We start from the raw sequence: 19,015 nt of genomic DNA on the forward strand, positions 1-19,015 counted from the left end.
CAGGTTACGAATTTTTCAGGATACGAAAAAATCCCATAGGGATTTATTGTTTCGGGTTACGAAAGTTTTTTCGGGTTACGAAAAAACTCCGGCGCTATTTTAAATGGAGCCGCGGCAGAGCCGCGGCTTTTTTCCCCATTAGCGCCTATGGGTTTTCGGCTTACGAAGGCTTTTCGGGTTACGAAAGCGGCCGCGGAACGAATTATTTTCGTAACCCGAGGCACCACTGTAGTAGAAATGATCAGCCATCCTATAGTGAACCTCTGTGGTACTTATTTTTAAGCAAACATATATAGGAATGCACTGTTCACCTGCCTTGCTGGTCATTAGGTCTCTGGATGCATTCCTGCTTACTTCGGACCTCCTTCCATGGACAAACAGAGGTGGCAAGTTTCTCCAAAACAGAATGGTACCACTCTTGACACATTTGAAAAGTGTACCTTTTGAGGTAGGAGTGAAATGTTTCCTCCAATAATTCATCTTTGTGTGTTGCACAGGCATGAATAAATCTATCTGGCCTTGGTAACCAACCAAGATTTGTGTCCCCACCTCCACCCCACAGTGAGTGGACAGATGCTTCTGGCATCAAACTGGACTCAAAACGCAACACAACAGTGAGTGATGTGCTCCTGCTTCCTTCCACAGCAGAAGGTAAATTGTGTCCATTGTGTTAAAACTCAGATAGTCAGAAAACAGCAAGAGACCTCTGGGCTTTCCAAGTGTCTCCAGGATTCAGCCCTAAGCATCACCTCTCCAATAACCCCATGACTGTGAAATCAAGAAATGGCCACTTGCTTTTCCAGGCACAAAGTGTTTTGCCAAGCAAATAGGATCTAAGTCTAAGCTTGCCAGAGCAAGGAATATACAGTCAGTTCTCCATATCCACTGATTCTTTATCCACGGATTCAATCATTCACAGCTTGAAATATATAAACAGGGACCACTGTGTTTGCCAGTAGCACGATGTAGTGATTTGAGTGTTGGACTGAGACTTTGGAGACCAGAAATCAAATCCAGGCTCAGCCATGTAAACCCATTGGGTGACCTTGGGCAAGTCACACTCTCTGAGCCACAGGGGGATCGCAATGGCAAATCCCCTCTGAAGAAACTTGCCAAGAAAACCCCAAACCTTAGGGGTCACCATAAGTTGGAAACAACTTGAAAGCAAACAACAACAACAACAAGGTGGCATGTGCATTTGGGGACCCTTGGAGTAACAATTATCATAGAATCTGTGAAAGTCCACAGTACAAACGACTGCCATCAGAAACATCCATCTACTCCAAACCTGGATATATTTAAGGAAATCCAGACATCATCACAATGGGGTTTTGTTGTTTTTAACAGAAGGGTAACATTTTAATTAAGAGTAGAATGCCAAACCATAAGCAGTCAACAGTTACTAATTACACATTTATTCTGTGCATTCACATAGGATTACTAATACTAAGTAGAGAAGCCTCTGGTGACAGCTTGTATCAATTCCTCTATAGCAGCCAAACCATACACCAGATGGTCAACAAGTTTCCAAGAGGATGCAAGCAAAATAGATCTGACACCTTTCACCAGGCATTAATCAGCAAAGGATCTCCTTTTATTAAATGCGCCCAGCTTGGTGCATGGATGGGATATGTGAGAACAACATTAAGATAGTTGCTTTCCATTAAAAATATAGGCAAGGCGGTGCTGGCGTCAACTTGCCCTCTACACTCTTAGACTGCAGGTAAAACAGTGAACAAGCTCTGAAGTGTGTATGTGTGTTTTCTCTACTGCTCACTGCAATCCTTTTCTTTGACAAAATGCAATCCTTTTCCCTGACAAAGCAATTCAAACTCTCTGGATTTGCTTTACCTAAAAAAAAAAAGTCAACTTTGAAGGAAAAATCAGCTCTGCTGGAATGCATAGGTAGCAATGGATAAAACAAAATTGGGCCCATACAGACAGGCCAAAATAAAGCTGCTTCAGGTCACTCCAAACCCATGCTCCAGTCTTAAAGACTGGACCACAGCTTTGGCACGGCTTCCGGCCTCTTAGGACGCATGCATCATTTAAACAGCATACCTCCAAAGTGACCCAAAGCAGCTTTATTTTGGCCTGTCTTTACGGGGCCATTGAGATCTTGCCAGACAAGAATGTTAAACTTCAGATGGAGAGATCCACATCTAAATTCACATACAGGCATGATCTCCACTCAAGTATCTTTCAGTCTAACCTACCTGTCCTCACAAGATGTTTGTGGGCACAAAAACCCAGAAAGCTATTTTATACCAGGTGAGTTTATTTGTCTTCCCATCCCAACACTATCTACTCTGACAGACATCAGATCTTCTGGGTCTCAAAGACATATTCCTTCAGAGACACAATTCATATGGATCCAATTTTATTCCAGGTGAGCTTATTTTATCCCAGGTGAGTCTTCTCCACTCTGATAAGAGAGTAGATCATCTGGGTCTCAAAGACATAGTTCTTCAGAGACACATCACTTGCTTCTTGGAGTTTTTGCAACTGAAGATGCCAGGGAACAGACCTGATACTTTCTGTAGACAAATCACTGGGCAACACCTTCATCACTTTGAACTCGTTGGAAGAAGGATGGAAAAAATAATATAAACTTTCTCATCCCCAAGTGCCTAGTCCAGATGTGCATATTTATCTAAAGAGCAACACTTGGAAACTAAGCAGAAATACATTTGCTAAGGAGAGTAGGAAAGGTGGGGAAATGTTGGCTAACTTAGCATGTTATGAAGCTCCAGAGATACCTGTTTTTGAAGCAAAAAAACTATCCCGCATAAAAGCAGTGGCCTAGGTCAAGCATGCCAAGAAAAGGACTTCTGTCACTCATCAGATGTGTTGCAACTTTCTGCAGATTAAGCTCCTCCAAGGTAAAAATTCCAGAAATAAATGGAGTGGAAGAATGTTGTGTTTGAGCTCCGGCTGAGATAAAAGGCCATTTTCCGCAGTTTGCTGCTAACCACAAATACTTACTCTGTCCAAACCTAGAAATTTAGTCAGAGTTAACTGCGGTTCATGGAAACACTTCAGGATTCTGAAGCATGTTTTGGAGTTGGCTTGTCTCCATAAACCATAGTTAAGACTAGCCAATGTTAATCTGGGTTCAGACACAACCTGTAACCACAGTCTAAGTGAAAGTATCCAGTTTTCTGGTTCTTCTGGCAAAGTTGTAGGAAAGGGCCATGCAAATTCTTGTGCTTAGAAAACTAAAGTCAAGTCTACATATGAATCAAGGGGATGTATGAAGTAGTCCTGATAACATTTCTGCTGATATACCTAAGGTATATCTTCACATCTACATATGGACGTCTCCCTCCGGCCCGACGTCTAATATGAATAAAAATATTGTGGGTGTTTCCATTCACACATTCATGTATATTCATATTTTAACATTTTATAAGGAAATAACATTGGGCAATTTAAAACAGTTTTATTTAAGTAAACTCAATATTTAACGCAACACATGTGTTAATGTTACACACTAAAAAGTTTGGGAAGAGGAGAAGGGATCGGGGCCTCCAAGTCTTGTGCCCACCCACCCTTTGTGCAGTTTTTGTGCCCGCACCCCTGGTGTCTTCTTCCACCATTTGAGAAGCACAAAGTTCTACAAATCTTACAAAGCAAATTATATACACACACACACACTTCTGGAACAGGAAGCATTGTTCAAAGTCAATGTCTGTCTTCTGCAGCAGTCACCAGGTGGCACTGCACTGCTCTCAACAAAGGCTTGTATATTACATGTTATATGAAAGAGGGGCAAGATGAACCAGAGAGCAAATTGGTTCATAAATGTACTTCTGGAACCGGTGCATTGGGCAACATCATATTTACCCAGATAAGTGATGCCTTGATAGATTCACGGCTTCAAGGTCCTCATTGTTTTCAAGCCTTTGACCTTCAGATCAGGGGTGTTACTAAAGCAGTGATGGCGAACCTATGGCACGTGTGCCAGAGGTGGCACTCAGAGCTCTCTCTGTGGGCTCACATGCTGTCGTCCTAGGACAGAGTTTGCCAGAGTTTCTTACTAGAAAGCCAGAGGGACATGGCACTTTGCAATAAATAAGTGGGGTCTGGGTTGCAGTTTGGGCACTCGGTCTGTAAAAGGTTCTCCATCACTGCACTAAAGGGTGCAGGGAGTACGAACCGGACCAGGTGACATCCGAAGGGGAATGACACCACTGCTCCCCAAACATATGCCTTTTGGCAGAAATGGGCTGGGACATTTGCCTGCATCCCTTTAAAAGGCCTAAGAGATGGGATGAGGTCCAGCGGGAAAAGAAAGGAGAAGTATATGTATATGTAAATACATTTAGGCTGTGTGTATGATATTGTGGTTTAAAGGTACAGTGGTCCCTCCACATTCAATGCAGTTAGGGGTGAAGGTCCCCCGTGAATGTAAAAAAACCGCAAATAAAAAAGCCACTATTCTTTTTACCTACACCTCTCTAGGAATCTCCAGGTCTCCACTGCAACAATATGGTTAACATCTGCCAGATGTTGACCACAGAATCATGCTGGAGGACCTACAAATGCCTAGAGAAGTGTTTTCTCTAGGAACGTTTAGGTTCTCCAGCACAACTCTATAGTCAACTTCTGGCAGAGTTGCGCTGGAGGATTCCTAGAGAGAACATAGTAATCAAAACCTCAAATAATCAAATCTGCAAATGACCTAGGGTCAGATCTAATATGAAATGTTGAAAATAGGTTGCTAGAAAATAGGTCCCTGCAATCTAGCATGTAATATGTCCATATATGCATTTGTATTTTAGCTAGTATGTTTGTAGGTTTGTTTCTACTAGTTAATACTTGTACACTTTTAGATACTTTGGTCAAATACCGTAAATAAAATTGTATTGTATTGTAAGAGATACTCCACAGCTCTCTCTTAGACATGCCTCTTGCCAACATCTGTCCTGCTTCTCCTCCTACAAACTTTTTCACTTTTCCAAATGTTTTCACACAAAAAGTGCCGTACAATTTTGACAGCCCTTTACTACATAAATTCTTTAAAGTAATTTAAAGTTTCAATTTTTAAAAAAAGCAAATGTACTTTTATTTCTCAAGAGGTAGTATGAATACCTGAAGGGAAGTCCTGCATTTTTGCTTGGTAGGTTCTGGGATATCATCCAGAAATTATTGTGCAAACAAAACTGCACTCAGCAACCACAGATCACAGTAATACGTCCACATGAAATGGATCTCTAAACAACACACATGCATCTGGGAAACCGCAGGTCACATCCTTGCCACAAGGTAAATAATGTATAAAAAGGCACCCTAGCCTGTGAAAAGTTTACTTTATTGGAATACTGTTGAAAGAAGTCTACATTCTGCTAACATGAAATCCATGTTCTTGGCTATAAATGGAAATCTGGATACCTCTGCTCCAGCACTACTCAGAGTGGTGGTCCATGAACCGGTGCCAATGCTCTGCTTCACATCCTCTTTCCAGTGTTTGATGGGAGAAACATAAAACCTACAACCCAACAGTCCCTCTCATGTTTTGGCTTGCTTGGTGGTTAGAACAGCAATGCTTATTTCAAGGGATGTACAAGCCGCAGTATTTCTCTCTATCATCCCAAAAGGGGTGATTTTTGTGAGTACTCAGTCTGAGCATTGAAAGAATCTAGGGCAACTCACAGTCTGAACAGGGCCACAGCTTGAAATATTGGGTAAGGTACCTTCTCCACATGGACATCAAGTATGCCATCAAGTATTCAATTATGCCATCAATGTGTACCAAGGCTCCGCCATCAAATCCCCCTTCTATGCAGTCCCAGACCTTAGGCTGCATCCACACTGCAGAAATAGTCCACTTTGACACCACTTTATAACTGCTGTGGTTCAATGCAATAAAATTCTGGAACTGTAGTTTTGCAGCACATTCAGCAATCTCTATCAGAGAGCTCTGGTGCCACCACAAACTACAATTCCTTGAATTCCGTAATAATGAGCTGTGGCAGTTAAAGTGGTGTCAAACTGGATTATTTTTGCCACGTAGATGCAGCCTTACTTTTTGCGGAAAGGGGAAGCAACAGGTAGAAATGGTCACTCACAAGATGAAAGTGTGCATAGTCCTGTTTCCAGAGAAGACTGTTCGTCACCAAGCTCAATCCAATCATGCTCACAAGTAGGCAAACAGAGCCATTCGCTTTTGCCAGTACACTTGCTCACATGGTCATAATACTCCTACATCTCTCACATCTTATATTTACATGCTTTAAAATTGTCATTAGTGTACCTTCAATCATTACAATCATATGCTTGGTAATTTCTGTTTGTACATTTTTTAAATCACATGGCACTACATGGATCAGGCAGGCAGAATGTAAAACACGAACAGCTCTCAACTGCATGCTGCTTATAGTATATTTGGACCTAAGTTAACATCTCATCAATAAGGCCACTATTTAAAACAAACGTAGATTTTGTTTCCTACCCAAAAAAAGATCTACTTACATACAGTGGAGCTTGCTGTGGATTAAGTTTCATGACCCAGAACGCTGGAACAGAAAATGGAAAAAGAGAATTATTTCAAAAAAATACCCAACATACTCAGTACAAGAACAATCAATTTATTTATGATGCACAATAAAGGATTAATATTTTTAAGGAACCACAAAGCTTTGTTCCAATCTACTTTTGCAAAAGGAAAAAGACTCCGAAATTTTTAAATGAATGGCCCTACCTGGAAAGGATATTGCTCTATTAAGTTTCCCAATCTTAGGCTGTATCTGCACTATACTGGTTGGAAACCCACTGGGTAACCTTGGGCAAGTCACACACTCTCAGCCCTCAGAAAACCCTATGATAGGCTTGCCTTGAGTTGCTATAAGTCAGAAATGACTTGAAATCATACAACACCATGGCATTTTACTGTGGAATATTTCCAATGGTCTAATACGACATGCTTTGCTTTTTAAGCTTGTGTTTTGCACTTCCTCCTCCAGAATTTGGGGTGGCGTTGGGTTTGTCCAATTCAACGTTGTTTTTAATGCTTCGCTTCTGGCAGAAGACCTTTAAAAATAATTTAAAACATATGTTTTCAGAAACAGGACTGAGCACCCTTTTGGCTTGCACAGGTTTTCCTAGAAAACCCCTTTGAGATTTGTCAAATGCAGGAGCTCCTTAAGGTTTGAAAAGCATAACCATACTTGGTTCTCTCTTACCTTGATGGCGCCTAGTTCGTGCAAACCCAATTATTAACTGTTCCTTAAACGTTTTCAGAATCTGATAAAACCTCTCCATGTATGGCATTTGTATTAGTCCGTTATACAACTGTTAGTGGTAAGATTTTTTTCCCGCTTCTCTCTGCCAGATGTACTGAGCAGGCAATGTGCTTCTAGTATATTTAACAAGAGAAGAGTCTTTACTCTGGCAACATTTTTTTTTTCTATCCTTCACCACCGAAAACAAGAAACAAAGATTTACAGCAAAAAAAATTAAAATACAATACTGTCAACGCAAAAGTATTCAGCCCAAAATATTATGACTATTTTTAGGAAAGGTTGCAGGACAATGCCCCAAACACTTCCTTTCCAAATTTAAAAGGGATGCACATGTCATCATCCCCCTCTTTCTATCCTACCTGCACATCTGCACTACAGATTCCAGACAGTGTGACATTTACTGGCCCCAGGGAACTGTATTAGGGAGAAAAGCCAAAGGAATTCTTAGCACTTTCAACAAAATGCAATTTCCAAGGTACTTTAGTGGAATCCTTGACAGCTAGGTTTGTATAAGTCAGTGTTAAGTCTATAGCATAACTGGGGCCAGAGGTATGTATTTAAAATATCATGTATGAAATTGTCTTTATGCTATGGGTATAAGGTGTGGACGAAACATGGATGAATTTTGGGTTTAGACTTGAATCCACACTGCAGAAAATATTCCAGGTTGACACTACTATATCATGGCTCAATGATATGGAATTCTGGGAATTATAATACATAGTTTATTGTGGCACCAGAGTTCCCAGACAGAGATGGCTAAATGTCTCACAAAACTAGTTTCCAAAATTCCCTAGCATTGAACCAGGAAAGTTGAAGCGGTCTCAAACTGGATTATTTATGTAGTGTGTTTTGAACCAAAGTGGTGTCAAACTTGATTATTTCTGCAGTGCGGATGCAGGCGATGAAGCACCTGTGTGTCAGAGCATCCTTGGGCCACAAAACCTCTAATACTGCAAAATTCTCCTGCAGGAAGAAATAGTGTTTCTTTTAACAGCTGCAGCAGGAATTTTGACAGCTCTAATTGACATGTCGCCTTTGTCTAAATTCATTTAGCTGACAGGTGTGCAATGAAGGGAATCAAAGACATATTCCCAGCCTATACCCAGTTCAACAGATATCCCAAACGGCAGATGCAGAACACATTACTTTGAGATATTATGTATGGAGTGAATTTTAACATTTTACTCCATTATCAGCTTATATGGAGGCACCTGGGATTGCTGAGATCAAATAAGAGGGAGCAGACAGCACCAACACTCTCACAGGGTTGTGCAGCGTTCAATCTTAACAATATGTCTGTGCCAGAGAAGACAGCAGAAAACAGGTTTGTTTTCTAAAATCTGTTGGGGGGGGGAATCACAGACATAAGGGGAGGACAGTGGTTTGTCCATTGCAAAATGCAGGGTCAGAGGACTGTACGTCTACCACAATTTTATGGGGGCAGAGAATATGGTAACACATTCCGAATTCAGTTCTAGAATCTCAGGTTGCATCTTTAGGGGACAATAAAACTGCTCTGTATATGTGAAAATGTATGAGCAATGCCCACAGAGACGCTAGACGTTGTTGTTGTTGGGTGCCTTCCAAGTCATTTCCGATTTATGGTGACACTAAGGGGGATCTCTCATGGGATTTCTTGGCAAGATTTGTTCAGAGGCGGCTTGCCATTTCCTTCCCTTGAGGCTGAGAGCATGCGACTTGCCCACAGTCACCCAGGTTTCATGGCTGAGTTGGGAATCAAACCCTAGTCCCCAGAGTTGCAGTCCAACACTCAAACCACTACACCACGCTGGCTAGTAGTACTGCTTGAATAAGATGTCCACAGTTTCTTCTGTATCAGCAATTTCCAAACTTTGGTCCTCCAGATGTTCTGGACTTCAGCTCCCAAAATTCCTGACTGTCCACCAAGCTGGCTGGGGCTTCTGGGAGCTGAAGTCCAAAACACTTGGAGGATCAATGTTTGGGAATCACTGGGGCCCTAACATACAACAGGTATAGGACTCAGGTTACGTAAATAGATGTGGCTGGATGTATTCACACATTGAAACCACTTGAATACCAGAGAAACAGAGACAGACACACATAGACAGAGCCTATTTTGATGCACAGAGTCCTCCTTTTCTAAAAAAGCTTTATTTACTACAAACCACTTGGCTATACGACAAGGATGACAACATTATGACTACAACAGGCCAGTTCCTAGCAGACGGAGAAGATCTACTACTGGCGTAATCCAAGGATGTTATGCAAGGAAGACTTCCTGGGGCAAAGGAATCAGAGAAACAAATGGGGAATTACATCCATAAGTGAGCTATTTGTGGGGGGGGGGGAGACCACGGGTGGGAGGAAAAAGTGCTGGATGGAAGCTTAAGTCTAAACAAAAGAACAATTGTATTGCATCCTTGACGCTAGCAAGGATCTTTGCTGGGCTTCAAGGGAGGATGAGCACTGTCAGGGGTTGCTCTGAGCATGGAAGCAATTTGGCTTTTGCTTCTCAGAAACAGTCTTGATGGAAAAGAAGTTTCTTTCCCTAAAGCAGTAGCTTTCAAGCTGTGTTCGGAGAAACACAAAAGACGGAAGATCAGTAATTATGGACAAACGTTCCTTAACAGCAGCATGCCCACCATTATTAATCTTATACCACTGGGGAGTATATTCAAGAGTAGCTGTCTTGGCCATAAAGCAAAGTACAATAATATCCGAGATCCACAGAACAGTGGCACCGTTCATTGGCCAACCAAAATGCACAAAATACATGATGCAAACTTTCGAAGCTCCACCAGCTTCATCATCAGGCAAAAGAATCATACAGGAATACTGTATGTGTGTGTGTGTGTGTGTGTGTGTGTGTGTGTATATATATATATATATATATATATATATTCACCATTTTAGTCACATGCTTGCATTTTCTCAAGGTGTTGTTGGTCTTTGCAGAGATAGCAATGCAAGCAGGATTCCTCCCACTGGGGAATATTGGGCATATCCCTAGATGCTGTGAAATATCACAAAGGCCATTGCTGCTGATGTTGTTGGTGATGTTGTACGCCTTCATGTTTTTTCCAGTTCATGGCAACCCTAAGGCCAATCTTTTGCAGGGTTTTCTTGCCAAGATTTGTTCAGAGGTGGTTTACCTTTGCCTTCCTCTGACGCTGAGAGTGTATGAATTGCCCAAGGCAATGGGTTTCCATGGCTGAGCAGGATTTGAACCCTGGTCTCCACAGTCATAGTCTAAACCACTACACTATGCTGGCTCTTAATGATACCCAATTAGCCTGGCTGTTGCCTTGCCCAAATCACTAGTGTACCCAGCCAGCATCCCATGACTGTTCCCTGGCCCACTCCCCAGTCTTGATACTGTTGCCTGATAGTAAGTCTTGCTCTGAAATTTACTAGGCACATAAAAATTAACACTGCACAGCAACTAAGAGGCTAAACTGTGACATAAGCAGACCACTCAAATCCTGCTACATAAGGTAATCTCAGGACTAAATCAACCACAAAGGCAAACTAGGCCATGGCTCAAAGAACGCTTACTTAAAATAGCTGAAATAGTGGAAACTAGAGACACTATCTGGAAGAGACACACAGAGGCTACTTAGCAGTTCATGGTTGGGCAACACACACATACTGGATTTGGACTTTGGATATCCATCACCGTTACCCTGGAAGACTTTTGTGAACAAGGGAGAAAGTATCCTTCAAAATCAGCTGCTGTGGGATGGATGAGGAACTGTTTGGGGACTCCCTGCAGCATTGATGGTATTCTCCCATGTGATAACATATGTTTCTCCCCATTCCAATCCCTTCCCATTCCCTTCCTGTTGTCCAAGTAAGAATCTCAGTCAATTCTTGATCCTCAATGTGCCAGTGTGGTGTAGTGGTTGTATGCTGGAATGGAACTTGGCTGATCCAGATCCACTCAGCTAAGAAAGTCACATATCCAAACTTGGGCCAGTCACACTCTATCGCAGTATGATCCTTCTCACAAAGCTGCTTGCCAGAATGCCAAAGGGGAGGAGGAAGAGAGTCATGCATACTATCGTAAGCTCACTAGAGTAAAGATGTGACAGGTGTGCAGTGGTGCCATTAGGATTTGTGTCACTCCAGTGTGGTAACTAATGCTGTCAACCCCCCCAGGCTGCTTGCCTGGCACACAACCCAGCCACCCCATCCGCCAGCCAGTGGCATCTCTAGCTGGAGTGCCACCTGGTGTGGAGGATGTCACCCAGAAAAGGCACACATTCACCCCTTCCTGCTGCTCTATCGCCAGGCTTCCTCCCCAAGGAGGTACTCCAGTGACGGAGCAGGTGGGAAGGATAAGCATTTGCCTCTTCCTTACTGAAGAGGAGGAGAGACAAACCAGGTGCCACCTCTCCACTGGAGTGTCACAAGGTGCAGTGTGTAACCCACACACTCCCACACTGACACCACTGCACTAGACCAAGAAAGCATCATACTCCTTATCAGTAGCCATTGATGGGGGAAATAGAGCTTCTGCCACCAGAAGCCAGTGCTAGGTTTGGCACAACTGCTGAGCAAGCGATAAAGGCAGGTGGCACCCTTTCTCACTTGCCCAGCAGTTATGACAGTCCTGAAAGGGGCAGCTGATTAGTGATAGAGGAATCCTACCTGACAGAGGAAGGTGACCAAGGGGGGTCTTGGGACAGACAGAAGCAACCACTCCATCAGGTTATCCCCACATGAGGTGTCACCTGGTCCCGCGTCCCCCTAGTAATGCTCAGACTGGAAGATCCAGAAACTTGTTTTTAATTGGACCTGTGGGGTAGGATGGCGCTTCAGTGCCCTGCATAGCTGATTTTCTTCCCCCTCCCTTGGTTAACAAAGCTAAATGTAAAGATATAACTACTTGAGGAAACTGTTGATTTCAGTTTTGCTTCCATGGCTCCTTTCTATGGAATCTTGGGATGTCTAGGTGTGACAGTTATATAACTGGCAACAACCCAGGGGAGAAGGGCAAACATACGATTGTGTAAGACCATTCACAACCAGTATTTAGTCTTGCTTCTTCATACAAATACTCCTACAATAGGGGGATAATTATGACCTGCTTTAAAACTTAATATGAAGCAGCCTTTCCCAACCTGATGACTCCCAATATGTGTTGAGGAAAGCTGCTGAAAGGACCATTGAGATGATACACTTAAAATGTTTCAAGTATGATTTACTAGTCTGAGGCAGTGATGTGTGTGTGTGTGCGCGCGCGTGTGCTAATTCGGTAAATGAAAGGAGACAGTATATTTGACCTTACACATTAATCTAACATCACACATTTATGTAAAGTGCTGTGCAAACTTTACAGCGCTCTATAAATAAATGTTAATCATATAAATTTTACCAGTTCTCTGGTTTAAACATTGTTGTCTTTATCTTAGATTAGTTGTTCTGTGTGTCTTCAGACTTATGGAGACTCTATGGCAAATCTATCCGCAAGACTTGTTCATAGGGGGTTTGCAATGGCTTTCCCCCTGAGGCTGAGAGTGTGTGACTTGCCCAAAGTCGCCCAGTAGATTTCATGGCCAAGCTGGGAATCAATCCTATATAGACAATATAGAGACAGCCCAAAATCTCTAACTGCCTGAACTGGGAAGAGAAGCATCCTTCTTCTACCACCATATCCCTTGTCATCTCACTTATAGAAAGACAGCACTGAGGGTACCACTCTCCCCAGAACCAGCCCTTTTCTAAATGCCCCAGTGCTTTGTGAATCAGTGCCTCATGTTGCTTATTGGAAGAATTGTCCAAAAAGAGGGAAGATATGATAATATACAACAAGACACCACAGAGGGCCCAATACATAATGGATCACATTTCCAAATGAGAAAAATAACTAGCAGAAGTAGACTTAAGTCTACAAAAGCTCATGTTGCAAACGTCTTTCTTTCTCAAAGATGCTACATGATTTTTGTACAGCTAGAAAGACAACTTGCTTTTTTTTCTTTCAAGAAATAATTCAAAGTTGTTAGGGAAAATGCTTCCTGAAACATTTCTCCCTCAAAATTTGCTATTGATGCAATATCCAGTCCTATTATCTGCAAGACTGGACAAGACAGATGGAACAAGGATGCCAAAAGCCGTCTCCTCCACCATCATTTCCAGGAATGGCGGCCAGCAACAATTCTTTCCTCCTTTAATCTGGGCATCTTTCTACTGTCTTCCCCTCCACCTCTGTCCCCACACACCCCACAAAACTCCCCACTGTCCTAAAAGCCCTGCCAGGCACCAAAATCTTAAAACACTCACCATTCTCACCCTGTCTGCGTTCTATCTCAAATAAAACAGAAATACTGTCCAAGCGGTAATGGAAGTGTAAAAAGGATTATCATCTGGCTCTAATAATACCAACTGAGCTCAGCTTCGTCATAAGCCTCTTTTCCCTCGGCCGGGGAATCGGTAACACAATGCTGACTGTTTCGCCGCAAGTACTGATGTACATAGTTGAACAGAGAACACACAATCGTTTTAACAGCTATGACTTATCGTCTAGAATGGCATGCGGAAATGAAAAACACAATGGCGTGCTAGGCCTATTGTGTGCCTCGCTATTATGCTCCTGCCACTTTGCAAATAAATGCCTCTTGTCCTCTGTACTTTTATATACAAAACAGCAGCAACTCAATCATAACAGCACAGCTTGGTTTATATAGGTTTGTGCCCTATGGTATGTCCTATGATGCTGGCAGCAAGTCAAAACAGAAGTCACCTTGTAACTAGGTGGTCCCCAGTTACTCCAAATTGTGAACAAGGCTGGCCCAAATGCTGTTACTCCAGTGAGTGACCTGCTCTGTCCTTGTACTTATAGGGTACAAGGGACCCTAGCTTTATAAATCTGGAACTGAAACCAGAGATTTAAATCTATTAACTGAGTTCTCACTAAGTATCACTTAGGTGAGAGCCAGCATGGTATAATGGTTTGAGCACTGGACTACAACCCTGGAGACCAGGGTTCAATTCCCCACTGTGAGATAAATTTAATAATGAGCACAATCCAACACTTTTTAAACCATCTCCCATTCATTCCAATGAGATATTTGCACAGGGAATTCTAGGCAGATGGTTTTTGTTGTGTGCCTTTCAGGCATTTTTAACTTACAGCAGCCCTAAGGCAAAGCTAGCGTGGGGTTTTCCCAGCAAGAATTTGTTCAGAGAGGATTTGCCATTGCCTTCCTCGGAGGCCCAGAGAATGTGATCCAGTGAGCTTCTATGCTTGAGCATGATTTCAAACTCTGTGGTTTCCCAGAGTCTTCTTCTAACACTCAAACTTCTACACCGTGTTGGCTCTCACAAGTAGATTTGTCATTGCTGTAGGTCTTCAAGACGTTTCCGACTTACGGCAACCCTACGGCAAACCTATCATGGGGTTTTATTGGCAAGGTGTATTGAGGTTTGCCACTACCTTCCCCTGAGGCTGAAAGCATGCGACTTTTGACTAGATCACCCAGTGGATTTCATGGCTGAGCATAGAATCAAACCCTGGTAGATGTTTATATCTGAAGTCATGGGAAGAGACGATTGCAGCAATGTCTAGCCAAAAAATGATCCAGATGTAATTTCTAGTTGGCACGTGTCTAGCCAAAAAATAATCCAGATATCATTTCTGGTTGTGACTTCTAGGATTCTGGTTGTATTTTGGGGTTTCAGAGCTCTAAGAGGCTTCCAGAATTTATTTGATTTCCCGGCTTCAATTTCACCTTTTGGAGCGAATTTTTTAATTCAAAGGTTGGCATTTTAAAAAAACATGCTTGAAGCTCAAACTAAAAGTGTTTGGACTAACTTTTGTCTGCTGCTAGATATTTTATTTTCCATGATGAGACACAGCCAAGCACATTGGCTCTGACTCCTGCTTGGTCTTACTATTCCACCAGCTCTTAACGGGGCAGTATTTTAAGCATGTTCATTCAGCAGTTCTGGAATTTGTAACTCAGTGTCATCACCATTTAGCTCTTTCGGCAAGGGGTGCCAAAAGAAAAGAAGCCATCTGCAATCTTTCTCTTCTTAGTTCCAATCTAGACACAGATCTGCTTAGAGTGTTAAGGAGGGAAGGAATGTGGCCCATGGATCTGAGTGCGGCCCCTACTCTCACTGAAATAACAACAACAACTGAAAAAGCCCTTGTGCCCTCTTGGGAGATTTTATTTGGACTGCTGCCACATTTCAGAATGAATGCAGGTTGACATTGCTTTACCTGTCTTCGCTCCATCCTATGAGATACTGGGATTTGTAGTTTTCCTGTGGCACCAGAGCTCTCCAACACAGAAGGTAAATATCTCACAAAACAACACACCCCAGAAACCCCTATCATTGAGTCATAGTAGTTTAAGCAGTGTCAAACTACATTAATTTTACCGTGTAGATGCAGTCCTGGTTTGTCCCACGCAGCTGTTTTATGCTGGACCACATCAGGTCAAAATTGTGCTCCCCTGCCAACCCTTAGAGAGCTTGAAAACCAGAGTTATATAAATAATACTGCACTTGATCTTAGCCAAAAGGCAGAGAAGCATTGTCTAAAACGTCTTTCTTATGTTTAATTGTATCCTATTTGATACTGTACCATTTTTGGTGTTTGTTTGTACTGACGGACTGTAATAATTAATAAATAAATAAATAATAGCAACAATAATTGGCATAGTGGTGGGTAGTCTCCTACATCATTCAGAAAAGAATAAGCACCCCTCCAAATCTCAGGAACTAAGCCATCCATGGCTTAGACCCATTATGTTTGCAATAACTAAGTAAAAGAAGGGAAGGAAGAGGAGAAGGTAGGGTGAATGGAAGTTCCTGCCAACTACTGTGTTTTGCTATTTATGGCATGAAGGTAAGAACTATTTGTTATGCATTCAAAAAGTCCAATGCCAGACTCTGCAAAGATGAGAAGAGGTTCCTAACATCCATTGCTACTTCAGCATTTTGATATAGTGCCCGTGGTGTAAAGCAGTGTTTCCGAAACTCTGGTCTCACCAAAGGTGTTTTGTAATTCAATTCCCAGAACTCCTAGCCAGTTTGGTCAATGATCAGGAATTCTGGGAGCTGAAGGTCAAAACATCTGGAGGATCAGGGTTTGGGAACCACTAGTATAAAGCATTTTACAGTTTGATCTAGAACCTGGGCATGTGCTCAAGACACTACAAGTAACTCACATTCCAAAGAGAATGATTTACACAATAATTTTACTCATACACCAAAATTAGAAAAGTTCTCTGGATTTCTAACTGCCACATGCAAAATATTACCTTGCATCACATGTTCTATTTCTTCTTTCACAAAATAAAGTTGTAGAAACAGATCCTTCAAATTGCTGAGCTCATCAAAGGCTCATCAAACCAACATTTCCAGCAAACACAGTTCAATCTTTTTCTATGTTGCAGGGCAGCCTACATGTACTATAAATTTCATCCTGCCCAATACAAATAGTATCCTGGATCAGGCCATAAGCTTATTGTTTATGCCATTTAGATCACAAACCCTATGGCTTACGATTTAATTAAAACCATTAAGATGTGCCAAACATGTCAACAAAGCAGCTTTACAGTGCCTTCCAAATTAGAATCCTAGAATCATAGAGCTGGAAGAGACTACAAGGGCCATCTAAGTCCATCCTCCTTCCATGGAGGAATACACAACTGAAGCACTCCTGAAAAATGGCCATTAAAGCTCTGTTGAAGGAGGGTCCATCAGACTCCAAGGCAGTCTATTTTACTCTCAAACAGCTCTTACGGTGAAAAAATTCTTCCTAATGTTTAGGTGGAATCTCTTTTCATGTAATTTGAATTCACTGGTTCATGATCTAGTCCCTGGAGTAGGAAAAAAAAGCCAAGCTCATGCCATCTTCTACATGACATCCCTTCATATATTTAAAGATGGCCATTATGTCACTTCTCAAACCTTCCTTCTTCAAGCTAAGCCGTTCCTCACAGCGTATGGTTTCCAAATGTTTGATCACTTTGGTCAACCTTCTCTGGACATGATCCAGTTGGAACTGTGGTACCCAGGACTGGACACAGTATTCCAGGTAAGATCTAACCAAAAGCTAAAAGCTGGAAGTGGGGGAAAACAAAGGGCAGCTAGATTTGGAAGCCACCTCACCTGCTGGTCTAATGATCAGGTTATTATGGCAGCTTGGCAGAGATGGACAGGATACTGTACAGTGTACACGGTTGCAAACATTTCAAGAATCAATTCCATATGCAGCAACAAGGGATTTTGTTCTATTTAAGTGAAAGCTGAAAACCACATGGGGGTCATTCTTTACAGCAACACCAGATATAATAAAGTACAAGCTCACAAAGGGGAGTACAGTGCATTATCACATGGCACTGTACACAGATGTGTGATGCACAGTTTTTTGTGGGTTTTTCAGGCTCTGTGGCCATGTTCTAGAAGAGTTTATTCCTGATGTTTTGCCAGCATCTGTGGCTGGCATCTTCAGAGTCATGCACACTTCCATACAACCAACTGTGCTTTCGACTTGGATGCAACCCCTTAGAAGTCCTCAAATGTCACACAGGAAGATAACTTTGAAACCAGTGGGATGCAATGTGGAATGGAGCACTGTCCTGTCACCAACCAGAAGTCTAGCAGCCAAATCCAAGACTCCCAGACCATTAATGCATTCTCACAACTGTGCTCAGCCCTTCAAGATGTGTGGGAGTACAATTCCCATCACTGTATCTTCTCAAGTATAAGAGGAGTTGTAGCCCAGTGCATCTGAAAGATGCTAAGGTAGGAAAGGCTGTACAACTTTTTGATGGTTACAGCCCATTCTATTGTGTTTTACAAAGTAAAGTCTATTTTGCTGTAGTTCCCCACCAAAACAAAAGTTCAACTTACTGTGACTGCATGAAGCAGCATACAAGCTCCAGCAACTTCTGTCAAACCACAGGAATCAGGCACGGAGAATCACCATATGTTAAATCTGCATCCTGAAGAGCAGAGAGAGAAAGAGAGAGAGATTGTAGTAATGTGAATTTTAAAAAGCTAATGCAATGAAATAGTTTTAAGCATTACTTTGGGCCTGATTCTCACCAAGGTGTTTAAGCAAGACTGCAGGCGGAAGACTGCTCCATACAAAAACATTGCCTCTTTCTAGAAAACAACTGTTTCAAATTCTTGAAATGCTAGTTTTTTACATGGAAGGAATGCTTTTCTATGGAAGGTGAGACTGGTCATTGAGACTGGACAGTCTGCATGGTACAACGTAGATAAGGCCTTACTACCATAATGTGAATTAAGCATCTCTCGAGTAAAGCAACAGCTTCAAGAGAATAAATTTGATATCACTTTTATTTGAATACTGGTAAGAGGTTAGTCAACAGCAATGTGCACCAATAAAAAACCAGATGTTGAAAACACTTTTGTTCCCCTGCAGCTGATGAATATATGCCACTGTTATTCTGCTTCCTTATATATAATACTTTGTTTAAGCCACAATGTATCAATTCTGTCAATATATCAATTCTGTTTATTTTACGAAATTTAAAACTGATTCATTTCCCCAATTGACCACAGCATATTTTTTAAAAAACCAATCTTTCTTAACATTTGCAAATATTTTTATTTGATCAACATTGTCGATTTGTCCATTTGTTGAATCTTCTTCATTAGCCAACCCACAATAGTACTGCATCATCATCATCATCATCATCGGATTTATTATTTATTATTTTCATACTATTCCCACTCAGCCATAGAAACCCAATGTGTGTCATTGGGCAAGTCACACTCTCTCAGCCTCAGGGAAAGGCAATGGC

At 41.9% G+C, this 19,015-nt stretch overlaps 1 protein-coding gene across 1 annotated transcript in view; it reads right to left on the reverse strand.

The window, feature by feature from the left end:
* Positions 1-19,015, reverse strand: part of LOC121934038 (A-kinase anchor protein 13-like) — a gene marked incomplete at its 3' end in the record, with an annotated part of 42,809 nt that overhangs the window by 21,004 nt on the left and 2,790 nt on the right. The window contains exons 2-3 of the mRNA XM_042474013.1: positions 18,096-18,187; positions 6,475-6,518 (exon numbers count right to left, since the gene is read on the reverse strand). Of these exons, the coding sequence (XP_042329947.1) occupies positions 6,475-6,507 (33 nt within the window). The remainder of the gene's footprint in view (positions 1-6,474; positions 6,519-18,095; positions 18,188-19,015) is intronic.

This window comes from Sceloporus undulatus, chromosome 6 (assembly GCF_019175285.1).
Source record: "Sceloporus undulatus isolate JIND9_A2432 ecotype Alabama chromosome 6, SceUnd_v1.1, whole genome shotgun sequence".
NCBI classification, from domain to species: Eukaryota; Metazoa; Chordata; class Lepidosauria; order Squamata; family Phrynosomatidae; genus Sceloporus; species Sceloporus undulatus.